Source organism: Diabrotica undecimpunctata, chromosome 3, assembly GCF_040954645.1.
Source record: "Diabrotica undecimpunctata isolate CICGRU chromosome 3, icDiaUnde3, whole genome shotgun sequence".
Taxonomy (NCBI): domain Eukaryota; kingdom Metazoa; phylum Arthropoda; class Insecta; order Coleoptera; family Chrysomelidae; genus Diabrotica; species Diabrotica undecimpunctata.
The window spans coordinates 104,393,813-104,416,398 of NC_092805.1; the positions used below are offsets into that span (position 1 = coordinate 104,393,813).

At 35.0% G+C, this 22,586-nt stretch overlaps 2 protein-coding genes across 2 annotated transcripts in view; one reads left to right on the forward strand and one right to left on the reverse strand.

Annotated features, from left to right (window-relative positions):
- Positions 1-605: 605 nt before the first annotated feature.
- On the reverse strand, positions 606-1,830 carry mTerf3 (mitochondrial transcription termination factor 3). Its single transcript, XM_072526480.1, is given in 4 exon segments — positions 606-814; positions 817-936; positions 1,038-1,252; positions 1,304-1,830. Coding segments are annotated over 4 exon segments (1,017 nt in total). The 3' UTR covers positions 606-659.
- Positions 1,831-1,958: 128 nt separating this feature from the next.
- The window catches only part of LOC140437140 (tether containing UBX domain for GLUT4), a 35,198-nt gene continuing 14,570 nt past the window's right edge, over positions 1,959-22,586 (forward strand). The window contains exons 1-2 of the mRNA XM_072526479.1: positions 1,959-2,190; positions 13,548-14,357. Coding sequence (XP_072382580.1) covers positions 2,107-2,190; positions 13,548-14,357 — 894 coding nt within the window. The 5' untranslated portion in view covers positions 1,959-2,106. The remainder of the gene's footprint in view (positions 2,191-13,547; positions 14,358-22,586) is intronic.

Genomic DNA, 22,586 nt, shown 5'->3' on the forward strand with positions numbered 1-22,586 from the left:
CTAAGATTCCACGTTCATAAAGTATTTAATCAAACTCATATTTTTACATATATTTAAAATTAGGAGACTACATTGATAATAGATTGCCAGTCAAAAAGTGACCACAAATATTTTTAATTCAATTAATAGTAATTAATTTGAACATAAATTTTATTTCGTTCATTTATTTTTTAAATAAAATATGCTAAAAAAATTAAATAAAGTATAAATTAATGAAATAAAATTTTTGTTCAAAAATAAATTACGATTAATTGAATTAAAAATATTTGTGGTCACTTTTTGACTGACAATCTATTATCAATGTATTCTCACATTTTTAAATGTATGAAAAAATGTGAGTTTAATTAACTATTTTATGAACGTGGTGATCTAGCAGTGGGATCTTGTACTATAACTTAGTGCAAAAATTCGGGATTTACATGACTATAAAATGAAGCAAATTTTGAAAAAGTTGAATTCTATTTCAATTTATGTGGTTTTAGACCAAGCAAACACACTGTATGTTAAATGCCTGTCGACTTTCTTTAAATTGTTATGGTTTTTCAAGTATGTGACTTGAAAAAAATGTTTAATTTGTTATTTAAAATATGAGTTTTAGATCTAGCTGAGATAAAATAATAACGATTTTTATTATAAATAAATACATTTGGTACTTTCATTTACAAACTTTTTAAAAACTCATTATAAACTTGTACTGAAGATTGCGCTACTTCAGTACAGAAATAACTATCAGTGCCAGAAACTAAGGTTGTTAATGCTACATAGTTTGGCTCCTTGGGATTATACAGATCCTTCTTTAATCTAGCTAAAATAGATGTCTCTCCTTTAGTCTCTTTACCCTACAATTAAGAACTTCTGGAAATATTTTTATCATTTCCAAAGGTATTTTCATAGTGTTGTGTAAGTATTCAAATGTACTAAGAAGTTTATTTTGACCTAAAAACAAAAAATCAATATACAATTTTAAGAAACTTGTAAAAGTAAAAAAGTAATTAAATGTTGGCAACAAGAATAATTTTAAAACTGAAATTGCATACCACTCTTCAATAATTGTGGTCTATCCAGAATCATTTTCTTAATTTCCATAGCTTTAAAACCCATTTCTTCCTTTAAAACAAAATGTGATAATTTAACCTTTTCCAGGGGATACGTAATAAGTTTTGGACTTTTAGTAGCTAATAGTCGAACTTCATTTCCAGTTAATGAAAAGTTACTTTGAAAAAATCCTAGTTTATTGTCAATATCTTGAGTACTAAAAATGACAGTTTAATTTAAAAGCAAAAAATTATAACATAACTTTTACCTGTGACTCAACCAATGAGGATTGTTACTAACAATCCTTAATATCATTTCACTTGTAAATTTTTTATACTGTAAATAATTTATCCTGACTTGAAGGTCTTCTATGTTTTCCTTTAGAATAAAAGGATTCTTTGTTATCGTGTTACCAATATCTTCGATTTCTAATCCTAATTCTTTAAGGAATATAATCTTATCTTTTATATCTTCAAATCTTTGACTTAATATAAACTTAGCAGCTTCAGGATCTTTCTCTATTTCATACAACTTTACTTTTAATTTTACCAACTGTTGTAAGATTTCTGAGTTATTTATATACATAGACGATAATGCTCCTGGTCGTAACACTTTTGAAACTTCTGCTAAATCAACAACTCTTGGTTTGGCATTCTGAATTTTTGTTAGTTTACTATTTTTAATGGCACGTGCATCGGCAGATGAAACAGTTGCATTAACAACAGTGTCTTCAGCTACCATTGAAAAACTTCTCAGACTACGTATTAAATTTAATTTTATTGTATTTCGAAACATATTATATTGACATCACTCCCGTTTTTAAACTAAAATTAAAATTGTTTATTGTTTTTCTTTATTTTAGAGGTTAATAAAACTGTTTTCTTCTAATCTTTACAAATCACAACATTGGTCTTTCAGCTTTTATTTTCTAGCTCTAGAATAATTTTATGTTTGTCATCAGAATATAGGTTAGGTATAAATTTGACGTTTAATTTGTAAATAGAAATAGCAATTCTCTTTAAACATTTTTATACATTTTAAGCTCATATTAATATTTCCAAAATATAAAATATGTCTGGGGCAAGTGTATGTGTACTAGCCTTGAATGGAAGAAGACAAACAGTGAAATGTACACCAAATACAACAATTTTACAGGTAAGAATTGTGTGATCAAATTTCAAACAGTGCTTATATGGCAAATTTGCAGATTTTTCATTTTTGATGAAACACAATTTTGTTTATTCTTTTTAGATTTTGCTTTGCTTTTGCTTCTCAAACATTTCTCCATCCTGTTAAATATATTCTTAAAACCCTCAGAGAACTAATTCAGTTTTAGAAACACTGGAATAAATGTTAATATACTTAAAAAGCCGGATTTGCATCAGGAAATGTATTGCCATTTACCTAAACCGTTAGTATTCTTAACCATATTCTATACTTAATCAGTTAGTATTCTCATTGCTATTATTTAAATGTTCCCTCTATTGTCTTAATGAGATCATAATATAATTTGATCAAATGAAAACTATTTGTTGGAATCTTGAGAAAAAATATATAAGGGATTGTAGGATAGACGGGATCTGTTACTGTTTAGGGTTTAATATAGTCAACTGGAGCTTAGATGTTTGTAGAAATGTATTCAGAAAAAAATTATAACATTTGGATATACTATAAGAAATTAGTGGAAACATCAGGAAAAAAATTACTACTGAGCATCAATGTTACAGACCCTTATTTTTTAATCTTAAATATCACAAAATGTATCATATCTATAACAAAAACTGATAAAAGTAAAATTGTTTTCAATAAACTGTCCTCTCATAATCATCATTACCACTGGCTCTATAACCCTTTTTTGGATCTTAGTCTGTCTCTGAATTCTTCTCCATTCTGATCTGCTTTGTGTTTTTTTTCTCCAATTTTTTTTATTTTTAAGGTTTTTATATAATTTTCTGTTTGTTCTATGTATCTTAGCTTCAATCTTCCTCTTCTTCTTTTTTCCTACTGGCACTTGTTTGCTTATTTTGTTTGGTATTTTGTCTTCTTCCATTCTTTCCACATGTTTCATCCAATGCAATCATCCTATTTTACTGAATGCTTCTCTTATGCATATGCAATTGGTAAAATACAATTTCCATTGCATAAAAATGCAAATTTATAAATGGCACCATTTACACCAAAAAATGGTGTAAAAGATGAAGAGAATTGTTTAAATTTTGGAAAATTTGTCATTAAAAAATTTGAAATTATTTTCAAAACAATGACGCAATGAAAAATGCAATATATTTTTTGTTTTTGTATAAATATGTTATCCAGCTTTGCTAGTAAAATTCGAAAATGCTTAAAATTTTATTGTGTGGAAAATTCTTTTTTATATAATCTGCTGATTTGCTTATGTGTACAAAAAAAATTAGGAAAATCAGAATTAGATAATTAGGTGAGCTCCTTCAAAGCAGCTGGCAAACCATAAAATCATAATCTTGGTCCCTCACATCAGTGATCAGAAAGAAAAAAATTATTGCTGTAGCCATTTCCGAGAACTAGTGGGTATGCTAACTTTATGGTAAAGCTAGCATAGCCATAGCTATATCTCGGCAGCTATATGAATTGGTTCATCTGACACAGGATCGCAGCCAATACAAACAGCAAGCTAACAATATTTAGAGTTTCACCACAGCCTAACAAGGGCTCAAGGAATGAGGAACAGGAGGATTCTTTGTAAAGACAATGAAACCAACTTATATACACAATGTACAATAAGCAGAAAATACAAGTTTATACCAGTATTAAGTAAAAAAACTACCTCTCTCAGATACTTTTTGGTATTTTTGTCTTCCGTCATGGAAGCGGGATCCTTAAGTAGAATACTTCCAGTTTTTCTCCTGCTGGCTGTAAAAGATGACTAAATGGAGCAGCTGTCCGCTGTATCCCACCTATCCTAAAAGAAAAGTCTGCTAAGCTATCTCCTGTTCTGTCTTGGTCACCACTACTGTAAAGCGAGCATGACCAAGCAAACAAATAGATAACTCAGCAGGGAGAGGGACGAGATTGTGGCTCAGGATGGACACCAGGTCTTATAGCCACATACCTACTCATGGGTGGAGTGGCTTATCATAGCTTCTCCATCATACCTTTTAAATCTCCCACATATCTTCTTAGCCTAAAACCAATCCGAGGAGACAACCTGCTGCAAAAAAAATGATATGTAGTAAACCAGCTAGAAAAAATCTGGCAAGTCAAGGCATAAAAAACTGTGCTGAAGACTGAATAACTATTATTGTCTATTATATCTCACCCTTGATAGGTAGAGAGTACTATAAACAGCATGTTGAATCCATTATACAAATGTCACATATAGAAAAGAATTTCATAATTGCTGGTGACATAAATATAGAGAGGGTGTATAAAACGAATGGGTCTCTAGGGCAAATCTAATAGTGTAAAATAATGCAAAACTATCTTCGTTCGGGGTAAGAGCCGAAGTCACATATACATTACCCTTGTAAACAAGGTTTTTGAAAAATTGAAGTTCATTCAATCAAATATCTAACTGGAATGTTCTCAATGAATTTTTACTTTTCGTAAAGTCTACAAGCCCATTCGACATTTTTAGGGGGTCATTTAACCTATCATGAATCACATATAAATCAATATTACAATATGTAATAACAACTTTAGAAACAATGCCGCCAATTCTTATCGGTACTCAAAGCATTGATGTTCAAATTAACAGTTGCGCCTTAGATTTCTTACCCCTGTTCTAGCCGAATTGTACGGCGTTGCAAAAAAATGAATATATACTGATCTGAAACTTTATGTAAGAACGCCGTACTGTGTAAAATTGCTGAAAATGGGGAAAAAGATTTCCGAAAATAACACATTATCCCTTCTGGTACCAATAATTTTGTACGGCATTAGGTCACCGGTCATTATTTTTGTAGATATTAACTACCTAAGTTATAAATGCTATACAAATATGTTTCGCCAAAAAGTCCCTCCTCTCGAGTTATAAGTTTATCTTACTTATGACTCACCTGTACCGATAAGAATTTAAGAATTGACGGCATAGTTTATAAAGTTATTAATGCTGTATAAATAGTTTATCAAGTTGTTATTACGTGTTGTAGTATTGTTTTATAAATATGTGATTGATGGTGGGTGAAATGACCCAATAATAGACATATTGTCTATAAGATTGGCATTAAGGTCAAGAAGAGCGGCAAGAAAAAAGTAAGTTTCAACAAAGAAATATTCAGAAACAAAATAAGTAAGTAACCTTCGAGAAGAAGCTACTAATTTCGCGGACTATTATAAAAATCTAATGCAGGCACACAAAAGCAGCAGCAAGAAACAATATGTCACTTATACTGTATCCTATTGATAGAATGACGAAATACAACTCAACACAACAAAATGCTTCAGAGTCAGACGAATATCACAAAGAAAAGTACCCAAAAAACTTGAAAGGATGTAGGCACACAAAGAAGATAAAGAAAGCAAATAGCACAACAAATGAAGAAATGAAGTGGACTAAACTCACATGCTGACAGAACTTATGCGACCCGCTGGACAACGATGTATGGAGTGAAGTATATGTAATTGCCACTACGACACTGAGATCCAAGGCCATACATAAACTTTGTGTAGAAAAAGGAAATGGAATTAAATTGCGAGAACCCTTTTACCTAGTAATCCCGAATGCGGATTTTTACCATGCCCATATACATAATAGACTTAATGAGTTAATTACAGAGGAAATTAGATTAGCTGCCGAAAACATAAAAATTGGTAAATCCCCTGGCCTCGATAGTCTGCCACCAGAAGCCATAGAGAATATAGTACAGGAAAATCCTAAAGTTACCAGAAAGGTATTGAATTTAAAAAAAAAAGTAAACCCATCATACCTTATTTACTTTGGTCACGTAGCTAGAAGAACGGGGACCCACATGGAACTATTCGTAGTAGAAGGAAAGGTAGAAGAAGGCCGAAGACCAAGAGAAAGATTTCCAACACGATGGGTAGAACAAATGAAAACTCTGGTGGGAAAATCCCTACATGAAGCCGTCCATATGGCATAGGATCACAGCCAATGGAGGCAGCAAGCTAATAATATTTAAAATGTCATCACACCCTGACAAGGGCTAAAGGAATGAGGAGGAGGAGGAGGATTGATTGAGCTCCTATATGACAAAGAATTCCCACATCAACTGAAGATTGCAAATTTAGCTTTAATCTTAAAACTCGGGAAATCACCGGACGGAGCTAGTTCATACAGCCCTTTATTTTAGATTGTATTGTGAAATTTTATGAAAGCCTCATAACTAGATCAGCAATTCCATATGCAGACGACTACTTAACAATACTAATAGAAGGTGATATAAACTTGGATGTAATAAAAAAGTTAATATGCTGGAGAACAGTTAATAGGTGGATGACAATTAATGACTTAGAGCTGGCGTTCAACATAACAGATAATTATTCTAAAGGAACCCAGAGCGATACTAACCTTACATCTAAATTTGCAAGTATGACTATAGTACAAACCAATTGTGCTAAATATTGACATACACTTTGATACAGGTCTACGATTCTACGATCGCCATCTATCTAGCTTCCCATGCTTATCTCCTATTAGGGGCCCTTCTTTACTCTTTGTATACTCTCTTTTCCCTATTAGGGGCCCTTCTTTACTCTTTGTATACTCTCTTTTCCTTCATAACATTTTCTATTATTCCCCACTCCATTTCGATGTCTCCTTGGTTTCGCTTTGAAGTAGTTTTTTTGTCACGTCTGCCGGAAAGTTGTCAGTGGTATCTTTGTTCCATTGTTTTCTAGCGTCATATTTTTTATACGATATTCTTTGTTCTGTGACCTTTGGGATAGTTTCTTTTAATTTCGTAATCATTAGTAGGTGATCGGAATCCGCGTATGCCCCTCTATAACTTCTAACATCTGTTATTAATTTCGCGTGCTTGCTTTCCACTAGGACGTGGTCGATTTGGTTGTGTGTTCTACCGTCTGGAATGATCCATGTTTCTTTGTGTTTTTCGATCATAGGTTTTCGGTACATCTCTTCATTCCCCACCTTAGCATTTAAATCACCTATTATAATATTATTATCATTTTTTGGATTTTGATTATATACAATAAGTTCAATTTTACTATAGAGTTCCTGTTTTACATTCTGGTCTTTATTCTCTGAAGGAGCATGCATATTTATTAAACTTCATTTTCTAGTCTTACCTCTTAGTCTCAGTCTATAAATCCGTTCAGATATTGGCTAGAACTCCACTATCGTACTTTGTAACCGGTCACTAATTATAAAACCCGTTCCCAACATTCGGTATTCCCCATCACTACTGAAAAAACTGTAGTTGTCTATAATTGTTACACTAGTTCCCCTTTGTTTCGTTTCTTGCATTACGAGGATATCCACTTTGTATTGTTTCATCACTGACACTGTTTAGGGCGCGTGCTTCATAAATACTTCTCATATTCCAGAAACCTATCCGGATTGTACTTGGATGACATTTATTTTTCCTTATTTTCGTTTTTCCCCTATTGATGATCCCTCCATGTCCTCGTTCATTGCCATAGTTCCATTATCCTTTGATCCATCGCTGCTAATAGGCTCTAGTTTGCTTATGGGTCTAGCTCCCCTTTTGGATCTTCATACTCTGCCACCTATTATACCTTATTTGATCAGTAAAGATGTGGTTAACGTTAATTAAAAAATCAAATAAAACAAAAAATGTATCCTTACTGGATCAGGACTTGACTTGGGTTAAGGGAAACTCTGAACCTAATAATTTAATTTAACACTTACACTATGATTGATTAACAATTGACGATATTTGGACAATAACTCGAAAATAAAAAAAACCTTTGTTGCAAACAGAAAACAAACCGGCACTGTGTATCAAATTAAATTTCGGCACTGTGGTTATCAAATTAAATTGCGTCACGTAGTTGTTAAAATGCAATGACTCTAATAAAGTGTAGTAAATTTTCTGTAACCTTTTTTGATTACTCTGGTACAATAATAGTTCAACAGACGGACAAAGCTAGGATCTTAAATTTGCCAAAGATCCAGCTACTCTCAAATCTATCCAGAAAACATACAGTTGTAACATAATATAACTTGCAGTTGTTGATGGTCTACCTCTTGAAAATTCAAACACTGACTCTACACTTATAACCAATCTCGAAAGATTTATTGTATGACTTAAGAATAAATCGGTATTCAGCTTAGAGATTGATGTGATGATATGATATTAGTACGTTTATATATTTCTTAATGGAAATACTTGTTGTAGTAAGATTACTGCACTTAACAAAATCAAATAAATCGCATAAAATAGACACGTTTTGTCTCCTAAACAATCCACACAGAATTGGCTTTTTTCTCTTCAGAAAGTTATCAGCTCGAACATATATGTCAACTTTCTAATCCCATATTTATCTATGAATTAAAAAAAACGCATTAAGATTTATGAGAGATAATCGTGTGTATGTGTGTCTTATCGGGCACCTTCAAGTTATCTCTTATCTCCCATGGTTTAGAGGATACCATTTCTACAGTCCTTATCCCGGGACAGAAAATCATGTTGCCCTTTTAAAAGTTATCAAAGGCAGTTTAAAAATTGCAAATCCACATGTACACTCCACATCTATTTTGAAGAATAAAATAAAAAAAAATGTTAGAATTCTAACCTCAAAAAAGCTACTACGTTTTGTCAGGAAAGTACAACTTAATTGAACTTTTTTGCTATGATACATACTGTATGGAGTTTGTTCCGTTTCGCATCTATATTTATTTTAAAGTTATTTGTCACAGTGATAATGTATTTATTTTTCTCTGTTAAAACATACGTGCCACTAGCTGGAGCGCTTTGTGTTTTTGCCCGTTGAGGTAAAGGCCGGCTTTTGGCGCGAACAACATCACTTCGCCATCAACACCAGACCAAGTCGGTCGATATTTTGTATAGTCGGCTTTTTAATCATTGTAATTATAACATACGTAATAAAAAGTGTTTCAACCCTTAAGTTTTTCTTCAGAGTTTATAAATTATTTATATGGAAGGTTCATGAAATAACAAATGCAATTTTTTAAAGATTGACCTTGTAACCTAATTTTTTACATATAAAAATGGATACATACAATTTAACATGCTTTGTTTTTGAAATGAATCAATGGATTTTATCTTTTTTTATGAAGCTTGTTTTTCTGACATTTTATTCTGTAAACTTGCTAAGATAATTTGTTTATAAGCAAAAAAGTAAAAAATAATTCTTCTCCATGCTCACCTAAGTTACTGGTATGAATTTCTCAAAATCGGTTTGAATAATTGTTTGCTCTCCTACAGGTAAAAAGACAATCGATCTATAGACCAAAGAATTTTCAATGCAACAAAGTTTTGACAACATTCGATTATTTGTCTGGACAAAACAGGATCACATATTTGTTTACAACATTGTTTTGGAGATTCAAAACTTATTTTTCAAACTACATAGTCAGAAACTTAAAAGAGGTCACATAAGTAAATGTATAAAAAATTATATTTACACCTTTTTCACGTTTGCTCACAGCTAATTGTTTTCTTAATTGTACCAGTATATTTTGATAGGAAATTGTATTGCAAAAAACTTTTCCTGGTGTTCCACTAATTTTTCAGCTGATGCATATCGTAATTCAAGTTATAAACGAATTTCTGGAGAGATTTCTAAAAAAATTAGTTCTGGTTCACCACAATCAACTTAAGCATTGATTATAAACCACCCACTAGATAGCTCACCTCGTGGTAACCGAAAGACGTATCAACAACTAGATGGCGTTACACGAAAACCGTATCGAGATTTCTCATTCTCTCTCTGACTTGCGAGGAGGTAGGAGTAATGTCAGGGCCGAACTTACCCTATAGGTGTATTATCTGTGACAAGTATTGTGACAAGTTATAGCGGAATTTTATAAAAAAAAGGACATTTTAGATAAAATGACCTCTGTAACTCATAAGTCTGTTTACACGGGCTGTTTTGGAAGAAACAATGGAACAAATAGTAATATATCTTTCTTTAAATTTCCCCTGAAAGACGTAGAGCGCACAAAAATTTGCCAAAAAAACTGCGGGAATATTGATATTATATCATGGTACAATGAATACACAAGGTATGGTACATAATGTTCCAAAACCGGTTCGCTTTCGCGCATGACGTAGTCAAGAACGCTTATTCCCGCAACATTTGAATGTAGTTGTATAGAAAAGACTTTTAATTTTAAGTTTTTTTTTATATAATTTGGCTAATTTAATTATAGTAATTATAAAGAGATGAAAAAAATTATGTTATTATAATATTTAATCATAAATAAAATTTTGAAGTTAATTTAAGTTTATTGAATTTTGGTACAGTTATTTTGTTAACATAGTTTAACCTTTATAAAACAAGTTTTAATTATCTTTTATTACACGTAGGTACAGGTTAATCAACTTATACTCCAGAGTTAGATATTTCCGATGTTTAAAAAGATACAAAAAAGTGGTAATAAAGGTACACAAACTTTGTACGTATATACCTACTGAACTAAACACAAAATCAAAATAAATAATGATAAGGTCAACTTTATTTATATCGAATGAGCTAGCTGGCCATCGAATATGAGTGTCGTAAGGTCACACAATATTGCACAACATTTTAAATGACATCTTTTGTAATATTCACACATAAAATTATCTTGGTATTGTTTATAATAATGATAACATTATATATTTTAATAATGGTAACATGATTTAACAAAGAAAAATATGTTATTTTGGAAGATGCTAAATTGATTTCCTTCGAAACAGTTCTTATTGCAAATTGCATAGCAGACTGAGGTTAGTTTCTTACTTAACAAATCGATATGAAAAAGAATTTAAGGTTTCATGACTAATAATTAATAAAAATAAAGATTTAGACTCACGTCGTTGACCTAGATGTAGTAAGAAGCTGCTCAACATACTTTTTGGACTCTCTGTGTTCGGCTCTTTGTACGTGTTTCTTTTGGTTGGTTAAAAGGGTAGCCGATTTTGATTTAGGCAAATAAAGACTATTTACTGCCTCAGGTTTGAGTTTTAGACCCTTTTTAGAAACTTAATTTAAAAGTTCCTGTTGTAGATTTCTTTGGTAATCTTCAGTTTTAAAATGTTTAGAACGTTTAAAAATGTTTAAAGATATTGAATACACATACAACATCGATAGAACCAATATGAGAGCACAATGCCTGTTGAAAATAATAGACGTTCATATAAACCCTAATAATTAAAAAAAAATGCGTGTAAAGTTAGCAGTACAAATTTTTTCCAACACAGTTGCCTAAGCAATATCAACAGCAATAGCTGTAGGACAGTTACACACCAAAACGGTTCCTCATACTGCCATATTTTTGAAAATTATATATAATATTTTTGATGGTCTTAACAACAAATATTGTAGTGATAGTAATCCAAACAGAAAGCCAATGTCAACTTTAAGCAAGTCAACTGAAAACTTAAAAGCAGGTTTAGAATATTTTAAAAAAATTAAAGTTTTTGAAAATCAGAAAGAGAGAAATAATATTCTACACGGCTTTCAGTGGACAAGTCGTATACCAAGTTTGCTAAAAAAGAGTAATATACCTTTATTTTTATAGCACTTCCATATAAATATGAACGTGGTTTTTAATTGTTCTCGACTTTTAATAATAAAATGTTTCGATATTGTCAATAATAAAAATACTTCTTTCTATTCAAAGTGAATATTTCAACGTGAAATACGTGAAACCTCAGTACAACTTTTTTAAAGTTTTCAAAAAAATATTCATTTTTGTTTTTTAATAAGTTTCTAGCATCAAAAGTAAGCGTTACGCTCAAAATAAAGTTGGTCCCTGTTTTTTGTCAAAAAACTTGGGAAAATCAGCCCCCAATTAGCATTTAAATCAAATTAATCGTTACCGCTTCACAAATTACTTTACTAATGTATTATTTATAATGATCTGTAAGTTTTATTTGTTCAAAGGGCTTATTTTTTTAATTATGAAAAAAATGCTTATTTTCAAAATAACTTAAAATTTATTAGTGACACCAAAAATCACAAAGAGTAAAAAAATGTAGGTTTTGCTTTTCTGAAACTTGCTTACTTTTGATGCTAGAAACTTAACAAAAATAAACCTTTATTAAACACTTTAAAAAAAGTTATATTGAGTTTTCGTCGAAAAGTGCTTCATTTTTTTTTATTATTTCACGTTGAAATATTCAACAGGGAATTTGACGAATCAGAACCTATTTTTCAATAACTCGAAAAGTATTGACTTAGTGAAAAAACTCTATAGAACAAAAGTTGCTTAGAATTACTGATTTTAGGCACTTCCGAACTTATCTTGAACATATATTTTTTCACTCCTGAGAAGGTGTGATACTGAACCATAGTGCAAAAGCATCATCTTTTTTTCTTTGACATCTTGCCTAGGCGTAAGCCAAATTTCATGGTTTCATTAGGAGGTTTTGCAATATTTTACCATGAGTGAATAAACTAAATCTTCAAATAAATTCTGTATATTAGCTTGAAATATTTTAGTTTGCATCAATTCTGGAAATTAATTTGTTTGAAAAGTTACAATAAGTAATTTAAATGAGATGTAATTTATTACTGCTAATTTTATTATGTATTTTATATTTTGTTATTTTTTGTATTGTATTGATAAATAAATAATTTTTAGAAAACCTCTACTGTTTTCATTAATAAATTTTTAGCGTTTTTTCTGAAGTAAAATCGAAATTCAATAATATAAATTACAAGCACGTTAAAATTATTTGTGAAAATGCTGAATGCCATCCTTATATTGTCGTCTATTGCACTAGACAATGACCGGAACAGGCAACTCAAATTTATTTTTCAATCTTGGCAAATATTTCAATAATGTCGCCACCATACAGTCATGTAGTACTTAGGCGTGAGGGGCCAAGAGGTGTAAATGGGCGGAGTTTAACACTGAATTCGTTTTTACCTAAGAGTGAGGTATCTATGGGTGGTTTATAATCAATGACTTAAGCTATTTTAGTACAGATCCTGACTGGGCCAACAATTTTTCCTAAAGAAATGGTTATCATTTTTTATGTTTTCTTGACAAGCAGTGCAATTGTTTCATTACTGTTCGGTTTTGGGATCTTAATTGTAATTCCAAGATTTATCATCAGTGACTGTGTGAAACGTAATAACTTTTGAAAATCACAGTAATTTAATAATGTTGACCACTGTATATACTACTTGCAAAATATAAAAATTTGGTGTACTCGTCACAATCTTTTAATAACCATACCACAAATTACTGCTTGACAACTAATAGGTTTTGTTTTATTTTCATGGCAACTATTATGACAAACATCCATAAGAGAGTGCATATCAATGCATAAGTTATTGTCTGCCTTTTGTTAATTTTTATAAGTTTTCACATTTTTTTATGTTATATTAATAAATGTCATAATTATCCCATATTTTAGATTTTAGAAGAGGTGTGTAAGAAGCAAAACTTAAAACCAGAAGATTATGACTTAAAACATCATAATAAAATATTAGATACAACATCAACGTTTAGATTTTCTGGATTACCTAATAATGCTCAACTAGAACTTGTTGGTGCAACTAAAGCAAGATTAGAAACTGAAGTCACTTTGGCAGTCAATTTAGAAAATGGAAGTAGGTTAATTGGTAATTTCAATCCTAGTGAGACTTTAATTAACATACTTACCAAAATATGCCCAGATTGTCTTGGTGATAATAAAAGCCCAGTAGTTATTTATACCAGAAGAGAAATGTATGGTCAAGAACTTAAAAGTGTCACCTTAAAAAGCTTAGGATTAACGGGGGGAAGAGCTATGATAAGAGTTATTGATAAAGATCCTGAAGACCTAAAACAACAAGCCAATGTTGCAGCTCCTTTACCTTCAAAACCTGTAGAAGAAAAACCTTATATAAGAAAATATCAACCTTCAGAACCAAATGTAGAATCTATAAATAATCAAGATAATCCAGATAAACCAGATGTCCAACTACCCAATGTTGAGAAAGTTCAGAAAAAACAGAATATGGATCTTATTCAATTGGCTAGAGAGAAACGAAAGAGTAATGAATTTCCTCCCAAATTAGTTGAAGGGCATAAAGATGTTCCTCAAAAGCAGTCAAAAGTATCCAGCACTCAACACAAAGGTTATATTTGTGGTAAACAAGAAATGGAAGTGGACGAGTGCTCCCCTAAATGCATGGAAGAATGTAACGAAGATTGTGATGATATAAAGGAGGACTTTGTATTTGTAAGTTTATTTTGTTTTTTTTATTTGCTTTAATTATTACTGTTTCTATAAAACACTATTTCTATTAAAATAATTTAATTCTATAATGCATCATGCATTGTATTCCAGGATGAAAGAATGGCTGAAGGCCAGAATGGCTACAAATGAAATATGAAAGAAGCCATATTCTATAAAGTAACTGTAAGTGAATAAGCGTTTAAGAAGAAGACCTATTAAAGGCCATTATTTCGTTAAAGGTCAATACAGTAAACCTAAATAACACCAAAATTAAAAACATATTTCTTCTTAGCTGTCTATCGTCCATATTTGGACATAGGCATCTCCCAATTCCTTCCATCGATCTTTATCCTAAGCAAAATACTTCCAATTTATTCCGGCTATTTTTTTCATGTCATCTACCCATCTTATCTGTGATCTTCCTGTTGGTCGTCTACCTTTCTAAGGTCTAAAATGTATTGTGGCATTCCAACGTTAGTCGTTTTTTTAGCAGTGTGGCCTGCGAAGTTGCATTTGAGTTTGGCAATTCTAATTCCCTTTCTTTTGTGGCAAGTTTGTTCATACTTGCCTTGGTTAGGTTCCAGGTTTGACTTCCATATGTCATGATAGGAAGAATGCATGCATGCATGCAGTGGTTGAATACTTTGCTCCTCAAGTATTGAGGTATTTTTAAGTAACCAAATGAGTTGCCCATGACAGTCGTTCTTCTAGTAATTTCCGCACTTTGGTTTTCTTTGTCAAGTTTTAGAATTTGACCTAGGTGGATATATTCTTGGACTGGTTCTATCTCATTGCCAATTATAGTTATACGTCTGGGGTTGTCTGCTGTTGTCATTGTTTTTGTTTTTGTAATATTCATTTTTAGGCCGACGTTTGTTAGTTTGTAGTTCCTCGAATGTGCTCTCTATAATCAGGATGCAGTCAGCGAATCTGAGGTGGTTCAACTTGTTGCTATTAATGTTGATACCATATGTTGACTAATTTGTAGTTTTTAGGATTAGATTAAACACCTTGTCAAACTCCTCTTTTACGAGTAATGGGGATGAAATTTGTATTTTCGTCTAGTTTTACTATCATAGTTGCGTTTTCATATATATTATGTATTAGTTGCCTACATCTTGATACTGTCAAATACCTTTTCATAGTCAACGAAGGCAACAATTACGGGTAGTTGGTATGTATTTGCCTTCACTATCTTCTTCTTCTTCCTCAGCTTTTCCATCTTCAAGGGTCGCTGTTCCTTACACTTCGTCGCCACTCATTTCTGTCCATCGGGTCTTCTTCACCTGTAGTATCTGTATCTGTAGATTAAGGATGCCGAGTTAAATTTCACAGCATTTAGGCCACAATTGACCCATTGTACATCCTCCCAGGGAGCTGTCACCCTTAGCTCATTGTCCATCCTGCCATTTCTAGGAAGGTGGACAAGTCACCAGGAGACATCTCTCTTATGTGGGCAGGTGTGGGCCAGGACTCGCCGAACGCGTACTCTCGTATTAACGATAACTCCGGGCATTCACAAAGGACATGCTCTACAGTTTCGTCTTCTCGTTCACACTTCCTACATAGAGGTGTGTCTGTTAGCCCCAGTGTGTAGAGGTGTTTGCTTAGTTGACAATGACCATTTAAAAAACCAACTGCAAAACTTCGGTTTTTCCTGGTCATTCCCAAGTACTTCTTTGATGTTGACTCTTCAAGGTTACTTAGTGTTACCCTGGTAAGTTTACATAGTTGCCCTTCTTCCCATCTTTTTACGGTTTGCGTATGGGAGTGACATTTGACAATTTCCGCGATTGTTGTAGTTGACCAACCAAAAAGATCCCCAGGTCCTAAGAGTCTTAGACCTGCCGCCTTACTAGATAATTGGCCAGCAATGCGGTTGCCTTTATTCCTATTGTGTTCTTTAACCCACCTCAGGATGATGGTATTACGATCCGAAGCTTGAGTTAATGACTCGTGACACTCCATTACTAAACCTGATGTGACACTTCGTCTATTCAAGGTTAGTAGCTCTTGTCTGCTATCTGTGCATATCATTATAGTTTTCCCTGCTATACCTTTTTGGGTTATGTCTTTTGTGGCTATGGAGATACCAGTCAGTTCTGTCTGAATTAAGCTGGTATTTTTGCCCATACCCCACTTTAGTCTTAGGTTCAGTGATCTGGAGTATACCCCGCATCCTGAGCCTTCTTTCATGTTGGCATGTTGGCTTGTGTATATGCAATAGGCATCTGCCACGTTTGTCTCCATATACTGTCTTGTTTCAATTTTGTAGGGTTTGTTAAAAACAAACTTTGGTTCAATTGAGTCGCAGTCTGCCTGTAGCAGTGGTAGCGCATCCAGCTCTCCCCGCCAGAAACGAGTTCTCAATTGTCCCATTCCTACATCAAGGTTTGCACCAGCTGAGCGCAGTCGCATCATTGTCACTAGCGCCACCTCTTTGACATATATATCTAGAGGCGTGATGCCAATGATCAACTCCATTCCAGCATTTATTGTTGTTTTCATGGCACCTGTTATATTTATGCAAGCCATCCGCTGAATATGGTTTAGTTTGTTAATCGCTGTTGCCTGTAGCACTTTTGGTACCCAAGCAATAGCTCCGTAAGTTAGCATTGGCCTAATGACAGCGGTGTTGACCTAGGCTATCACCCTGGGCGTGAGGCCCCAGGACCCTCCGAGCGTTCGTCGACACAGCTCATAGGCAATATATGCTCTTTTAGCTCTAGCATCTAACTGTGAGTTCCATGTTAACTTCCTGTCAAGGGTAATACCTTCAGCTCGTCAGAAAAATTTAGACTGTAGTTTAGAATCCTTGGGGGTATTAAGCCCGTGATTCTTCTTTTTCTGGTAAAGGGGACCATCTCTGTTTTCTTAGGATTTATAGATAGTGAGTGTTCCTTGCACCATGTTTCTATTAGTCGGAGAGCAACTTGTGATCTCTCACATAGTGTGTTCTCAAACTTAGCGCTTTGCAGGACAGCAATATCGTCTGCATAGGCTATTGTGTAGAAACCGTTGCTGCTGAGTTGGTCAACCAGGGTATCTAGAACTATGTTCCAGAGTAGTGGTGGTTCCTGTGGACACCCCCTCGTAACCATGCCTCTAACAGAAACGTCTACATTTATGCTTATTGCTCTATCAGAGAGCATACTGAATATCCATTCGCTTACGGCCAGGGGAACATTCCTGACGTTGAGCTGTTGGGTGATAGTTGGGAATGTGGTTTTATCAAACGTTCCCTCAATGTCTATGAATATCCCTAGGGTGGATTCTCTATTATCCAGCGATCTTTCAATTCTTCCCACTACATGATGCAGTGCAGAATCGGTAGATCTTTCCGAAGTATATGCATGTTGATTTGGGTGAAGGGGGTTATGGACCAGAACTTCATCCCTTATGTACCTCTCGCATAGCCTTTCCATCGTTTTCAACAGAAAGGCTGTTAGGCTAATTGGTCGGAAAGCCTTTGGTAGGTTTTGGTACGAAGACCACACGTACCTCTCTCCACTTCCTAGGAATATATCTCAGAACCAAAGAGCCTCTGAATATTTCCACGAGGTGCGGCAGAAGGATATCCAGTCCCCACCGTAGTAGGGCTGGATATATGCCGTCAGGCCCTGGCGATTTGAAAGGGGTGAAGCACAATATGGCCCATTTTACCTTTTCCTCATTAATCATTGTTCTGGCAAGATGCCAGTCGTTTATTGAGGGTATAATTGCTTCTTCCATCCGGTTTGGTGCTGTTGAGACACTAGAACCGGAAAAGTGTGTTTTCATCAGGACCTCAGCACTTTCGCGTAGGTTGGAAGTTTTGTTCCCATCTTCCTTCGTTAGTATGCCGACATGCCGATGTGGGTCCTTTGAGAGCGCTTTTTGTAGCCTGGAAGCTTGCGGGAAATCTTCGATATCCTCACAGAAGGTTCTCCAAGCAGCTCTTTGTCTTTGTCTGCAGACTTTTTTAAACTCTCTGAGATTTGATTGATAAGAATCCCAATCCTATTTGAGTTTGGTGCGTTTCGCTATATTAAAAGGTGTTCTTGCTATCTTTCTAAGGTGTTCCACTTCAGTGCACCACCAAGAGCTGGTTTTGCGACTTGCCTGGATCATCCTTATTGGACAGTATTTTTTATAAGCATAGCTTATTTTGTTTTGGATAGATACCGTATACCTTTCCAATTCTGTATTAGTTCCTGGAGTTGAAGCCTTTTCATGCCGCAGAGCATCGTCTAAAAGTAGAGTTCTACATCCGTCCTACTAGGGTCGCGCGATTTGATAAGGCTTTTTTCCAGACTAATATTATAGGTTAGCCAGCGGTGGTCAGACATAGAAATATCCTCCGATACCTGCCAGTTCTGAATTTTATTCGATATTTCAGCTGTTGCCAGCGTGATATCTATGACTGTTTGGCTACGAACATTAATAAAGGTAGGTTCGATGCCCTTATTTAAGATATACAAATCTTTTTTAATAATATAGTTATAAAGAGAGTTACCACGAGCGTTGTTATCTCTGCTGCTCCAGCCTAAGTGGTGAGAGTTCGAATCGCAGCCGATAATAAGTTCTACCTTCTGACTGAGACAATGGTCTACCAGATCTTCCATTTCCCTTGTTGGAGGTAGGGTGGCTGCATCTGAGGGTAGGTAGACTGATGCTAGTATCAACTTTCTATTTTTGTCCTTTCCCAATGGGCATTTCACTTTAACCGCAGTTACGTCTGAGGTGAAAAACTGCGCCATGGGGGAGGCTTTGATTTTTCTGGGAACATATATTGCTGTTCTCGGTTGTTGATTGCTTGGTAAGCTGAAAATTTGACCGTTTAGACTGCTAAGACCAGTTATTTTGGTCTTATTTATCCAAATTTCTTGGATTAGTGCTATTGCATCCTCCGTTACATCCAGGCGGCGACATAGTGTCGCCGTTGCCACATTTTTGTGTTGGAGGTTGCATTGAATAATAGGAACCTTATTTTTTCCGACGTCCTGGCTTAGGTATCGTTTCGGTTCTTTTAGGTGTCCATTTCCTCCTTGGTTGAGGAGGGGGCAGCCTCAGTTGTTTTGTAACCTCCTTCGCAGAGTTCGTCGACCATCATCTGATGATCTTCTCCCTGTTGTGGGACCAGGGGTGTCTCAGTCTCAGCAACCGTCGTCGGCTGCCGCGTGTCTGAGGTTCCTGGTTCCGAGGAGGTATCCTTCATTTTGTTTGTGCTTGCTTTTAGATACAATGAGGTGAACGTGCAGCTCAGCCTCATTGCCCTTTTCCTAAGGACAGCCATGTCATCTTCTCCGATTCCGAAGACAAATAGGTGTCCTTTAGGATCCTTTTTTACCTCATGGTGGAAGGTGCACCATCTCGCAACAGCCATGTCTGGATTTTGCGCCGCTAACCTCCGCAGCACTCTTTCTGGGTCATCAGAGGTGCTAATAGCATCCTTCGGGATCCATAGAGAGGCTTTGGTAAGTTTTGGGAGCTTATCCTGACTGACAACAGCCAGTGATGCTTCCTCCCACGGTTTGAGATCAGCTGTAGCCTTTTCCAGCCATGCAAGCGCCTCATCGTCATCACAGACTACTCTGATGATCTCACCCGAGTAAGTCCACGATTTGAACGTGGGTGCTTTTACCTGGCTGCTGAAGGGTGACAAGATTGCTCTGTCCAATTCCTCGATTAGGCTGTGTTTAATAAGGTTTGCCCAGTCGGTGGTGACCTTTCCATACGGGTTTACCTTATCTATAATAGCAACCTTGAGATGTCTTAAGGTAGCTTCCGCGAAGCTTTCGGAAGGCGCAGCGGTGTTTTCACCACTGCGTGACTTCTTATGCTTCCTCGGCGTGCCCTCCGTGGATACCTTCTTCTTCACCTAAATCTTTATCTCTCAAGTCTTCTGCCACTTAGTCCTTCCATCTTCTCCTCGGTTTTTTTCTATCTTTCCTTTTATCAACTTCCATCCGCTCTATCCTTTGTCCCACATGGTCTTCATTTCTACGTCTTGTGTGACCAAACCATAGCAGTCTTTGTTATTGTTCTTCTTCTTTGTTCAACATCCACAGTAAAATTTCCATTTCAGCTACCTCTATCTTCTTTTCCTGAATCTTCTTTACAGGTCACACTTCACCGCCGTACACCAACGTAGTTCTCACTATACTTTCCTTTCAGCCCTTTCCCGATTTTTCGATCACAAAGTACCCCGAGTACGCTTCCAATTAAACCAACCAGCCTGTATCCTGTGGATAATTTCTCTATCTAGTGTCCCGTTTCAAGGTATTTGTGGCATTTTAAAGTAATTACTATTTAAATGGTAATAAGCCACAATTAAAGGTTAAAGTAAGTTTATTGACGTTTCAATTTCCACTTCGGAAATCGTTCTCAAAATTCAAACATTAGTAAATTTTTTAACTAGTTTTTCTCCATGTAATTCTATGTCCCCAACCATTTCTCTACCTCCTAACCACATATACTTCGTTTTCGACCTGCTAATCTTAAGTCCTCTCTCTTCAATAGCCCTTCTCCAACCCTCCAACTTCTCCTACATATCTTTGCTCTCCTCTACTAACCTGATATCATCAACAAAGAGCATTGTCCAAGGAGCCCCCTCCCTTACTTTCTCTGTCAGTACATACATAACAGGATTAAACAGGTAGGGACTCAGTGAAGAGCCTTGATGTAAACCAACCGTCACTGAAAAATTTTCGGTTAATCCGACACAAATCCTTACTCTGGTGTACGTTCCCTCATACATATCCTTCACGAGCCTTACGTACTTCTCCGGAACCAATTTCTCTCTCATACATCTCCATAGCTCTTGTCTAGTGTCGGACGTCTTTTCTTCGTCTTCTTCCTTCTTGTATGTAGACTTTAAAGCCTATTTCTTCTTCAATATTAGCCTCCTAAATTGTTTAAATTATCCCACCATTTCTGGGTCTGCCAGTACTTCTTCGTCTATTTGGTGACTTATCTCGTGATATTCATACTATTCTATCCTCTGCCATTGTACTAATGTGTTCGTTCCACTCATGTTTCCGTTTTGTCGCCTATCCAATATGTCTTCTATATTGCATGATCTTCTTATGTTTTCGCTTCTCTCCCTATCCAACAGACTTTTGCCTGATATTCGTCGAAGTATGTTCATCTCTGTTGTTTCTAGTAGTCGTCTCGTTTTAGATGTGTCAGGTCTTGTCTCCGCCGTGTATGTTGATATAGGTCTAATTGCTGCTTTATAGATTCTTGTTTATGTGTCCTGTCTTAGGTGTTTTTCGTACGTTTTCTCGAGATCTATAAATATCAAATGTAAGTTTCTTTTCTTTTCTCCGCATTTCTCTACTAACTGTCTCAATACAAACAAGGCATCCGTTGTGCTCTACCCTGGCATAAACCCAAACTGTTTTTCTCCTATCGACGTCTGTCTCCTTCTTTGCTCTATGGTTCTCTCCCAAATTTTCAATGTGTGCGACATTAACTTTATCCCTCTATAAGTCTTATCTTTATACAATCACACACACACACACACACACACACACTCTCTCTCTCTCTCTCTCTCTCTCTCTCTCTCTCTTTACATGCGTTGGGCATCCTTTCTTCCTCATATATCCTAGGGATCATTTGCCACAAAATATGAATCCAGGTCCTACTGCCTTAACATTCATCATCGTATTTACCGACTCGACAACCTCATCTCTCGCTATCCCGGTATTACATTCTCATTTGAGATCCCGCATCCTCTGTCTCTCCTCTGGTCTTCATTTAGCAACTTTCTAAAGTACTCATACCATCTTTGCTTTATTTCAACATCGGTTCTTAACACTCTTCCATCCGCACTCTTAATCTGCTGCACGTGGGTTAAGCCCTTTGATAACTTATCCCTTGCTTTAGCAATGATGTATAACGTTTTCATCCTCTCGAGTGTTTCCAACTCTTCATACAGCTTTGCAGACGATCTTTCCTTATCGCTAGCTACGGCGCGCTTTGCTATAAAATAAATATATTTATTTTGTAAATATATTTATTTATAACAAAATAAATATATTTATTACTCCACGAAAAGAGTACAAAAATTATGGTGTTTAATTGGGTAAATTGTTGATGCATTGTGGAATAAAAATATTCCTAACATCGCTGTGTATGGCTTGATTAGGCTTATGTTGTTAATAACTCCCATAAACAGTTTATACACTTGGCTGAACAACGATATAGGTCTATAATTCTTTAGGTCACATTTGTCGTTTTTTTGTGTAG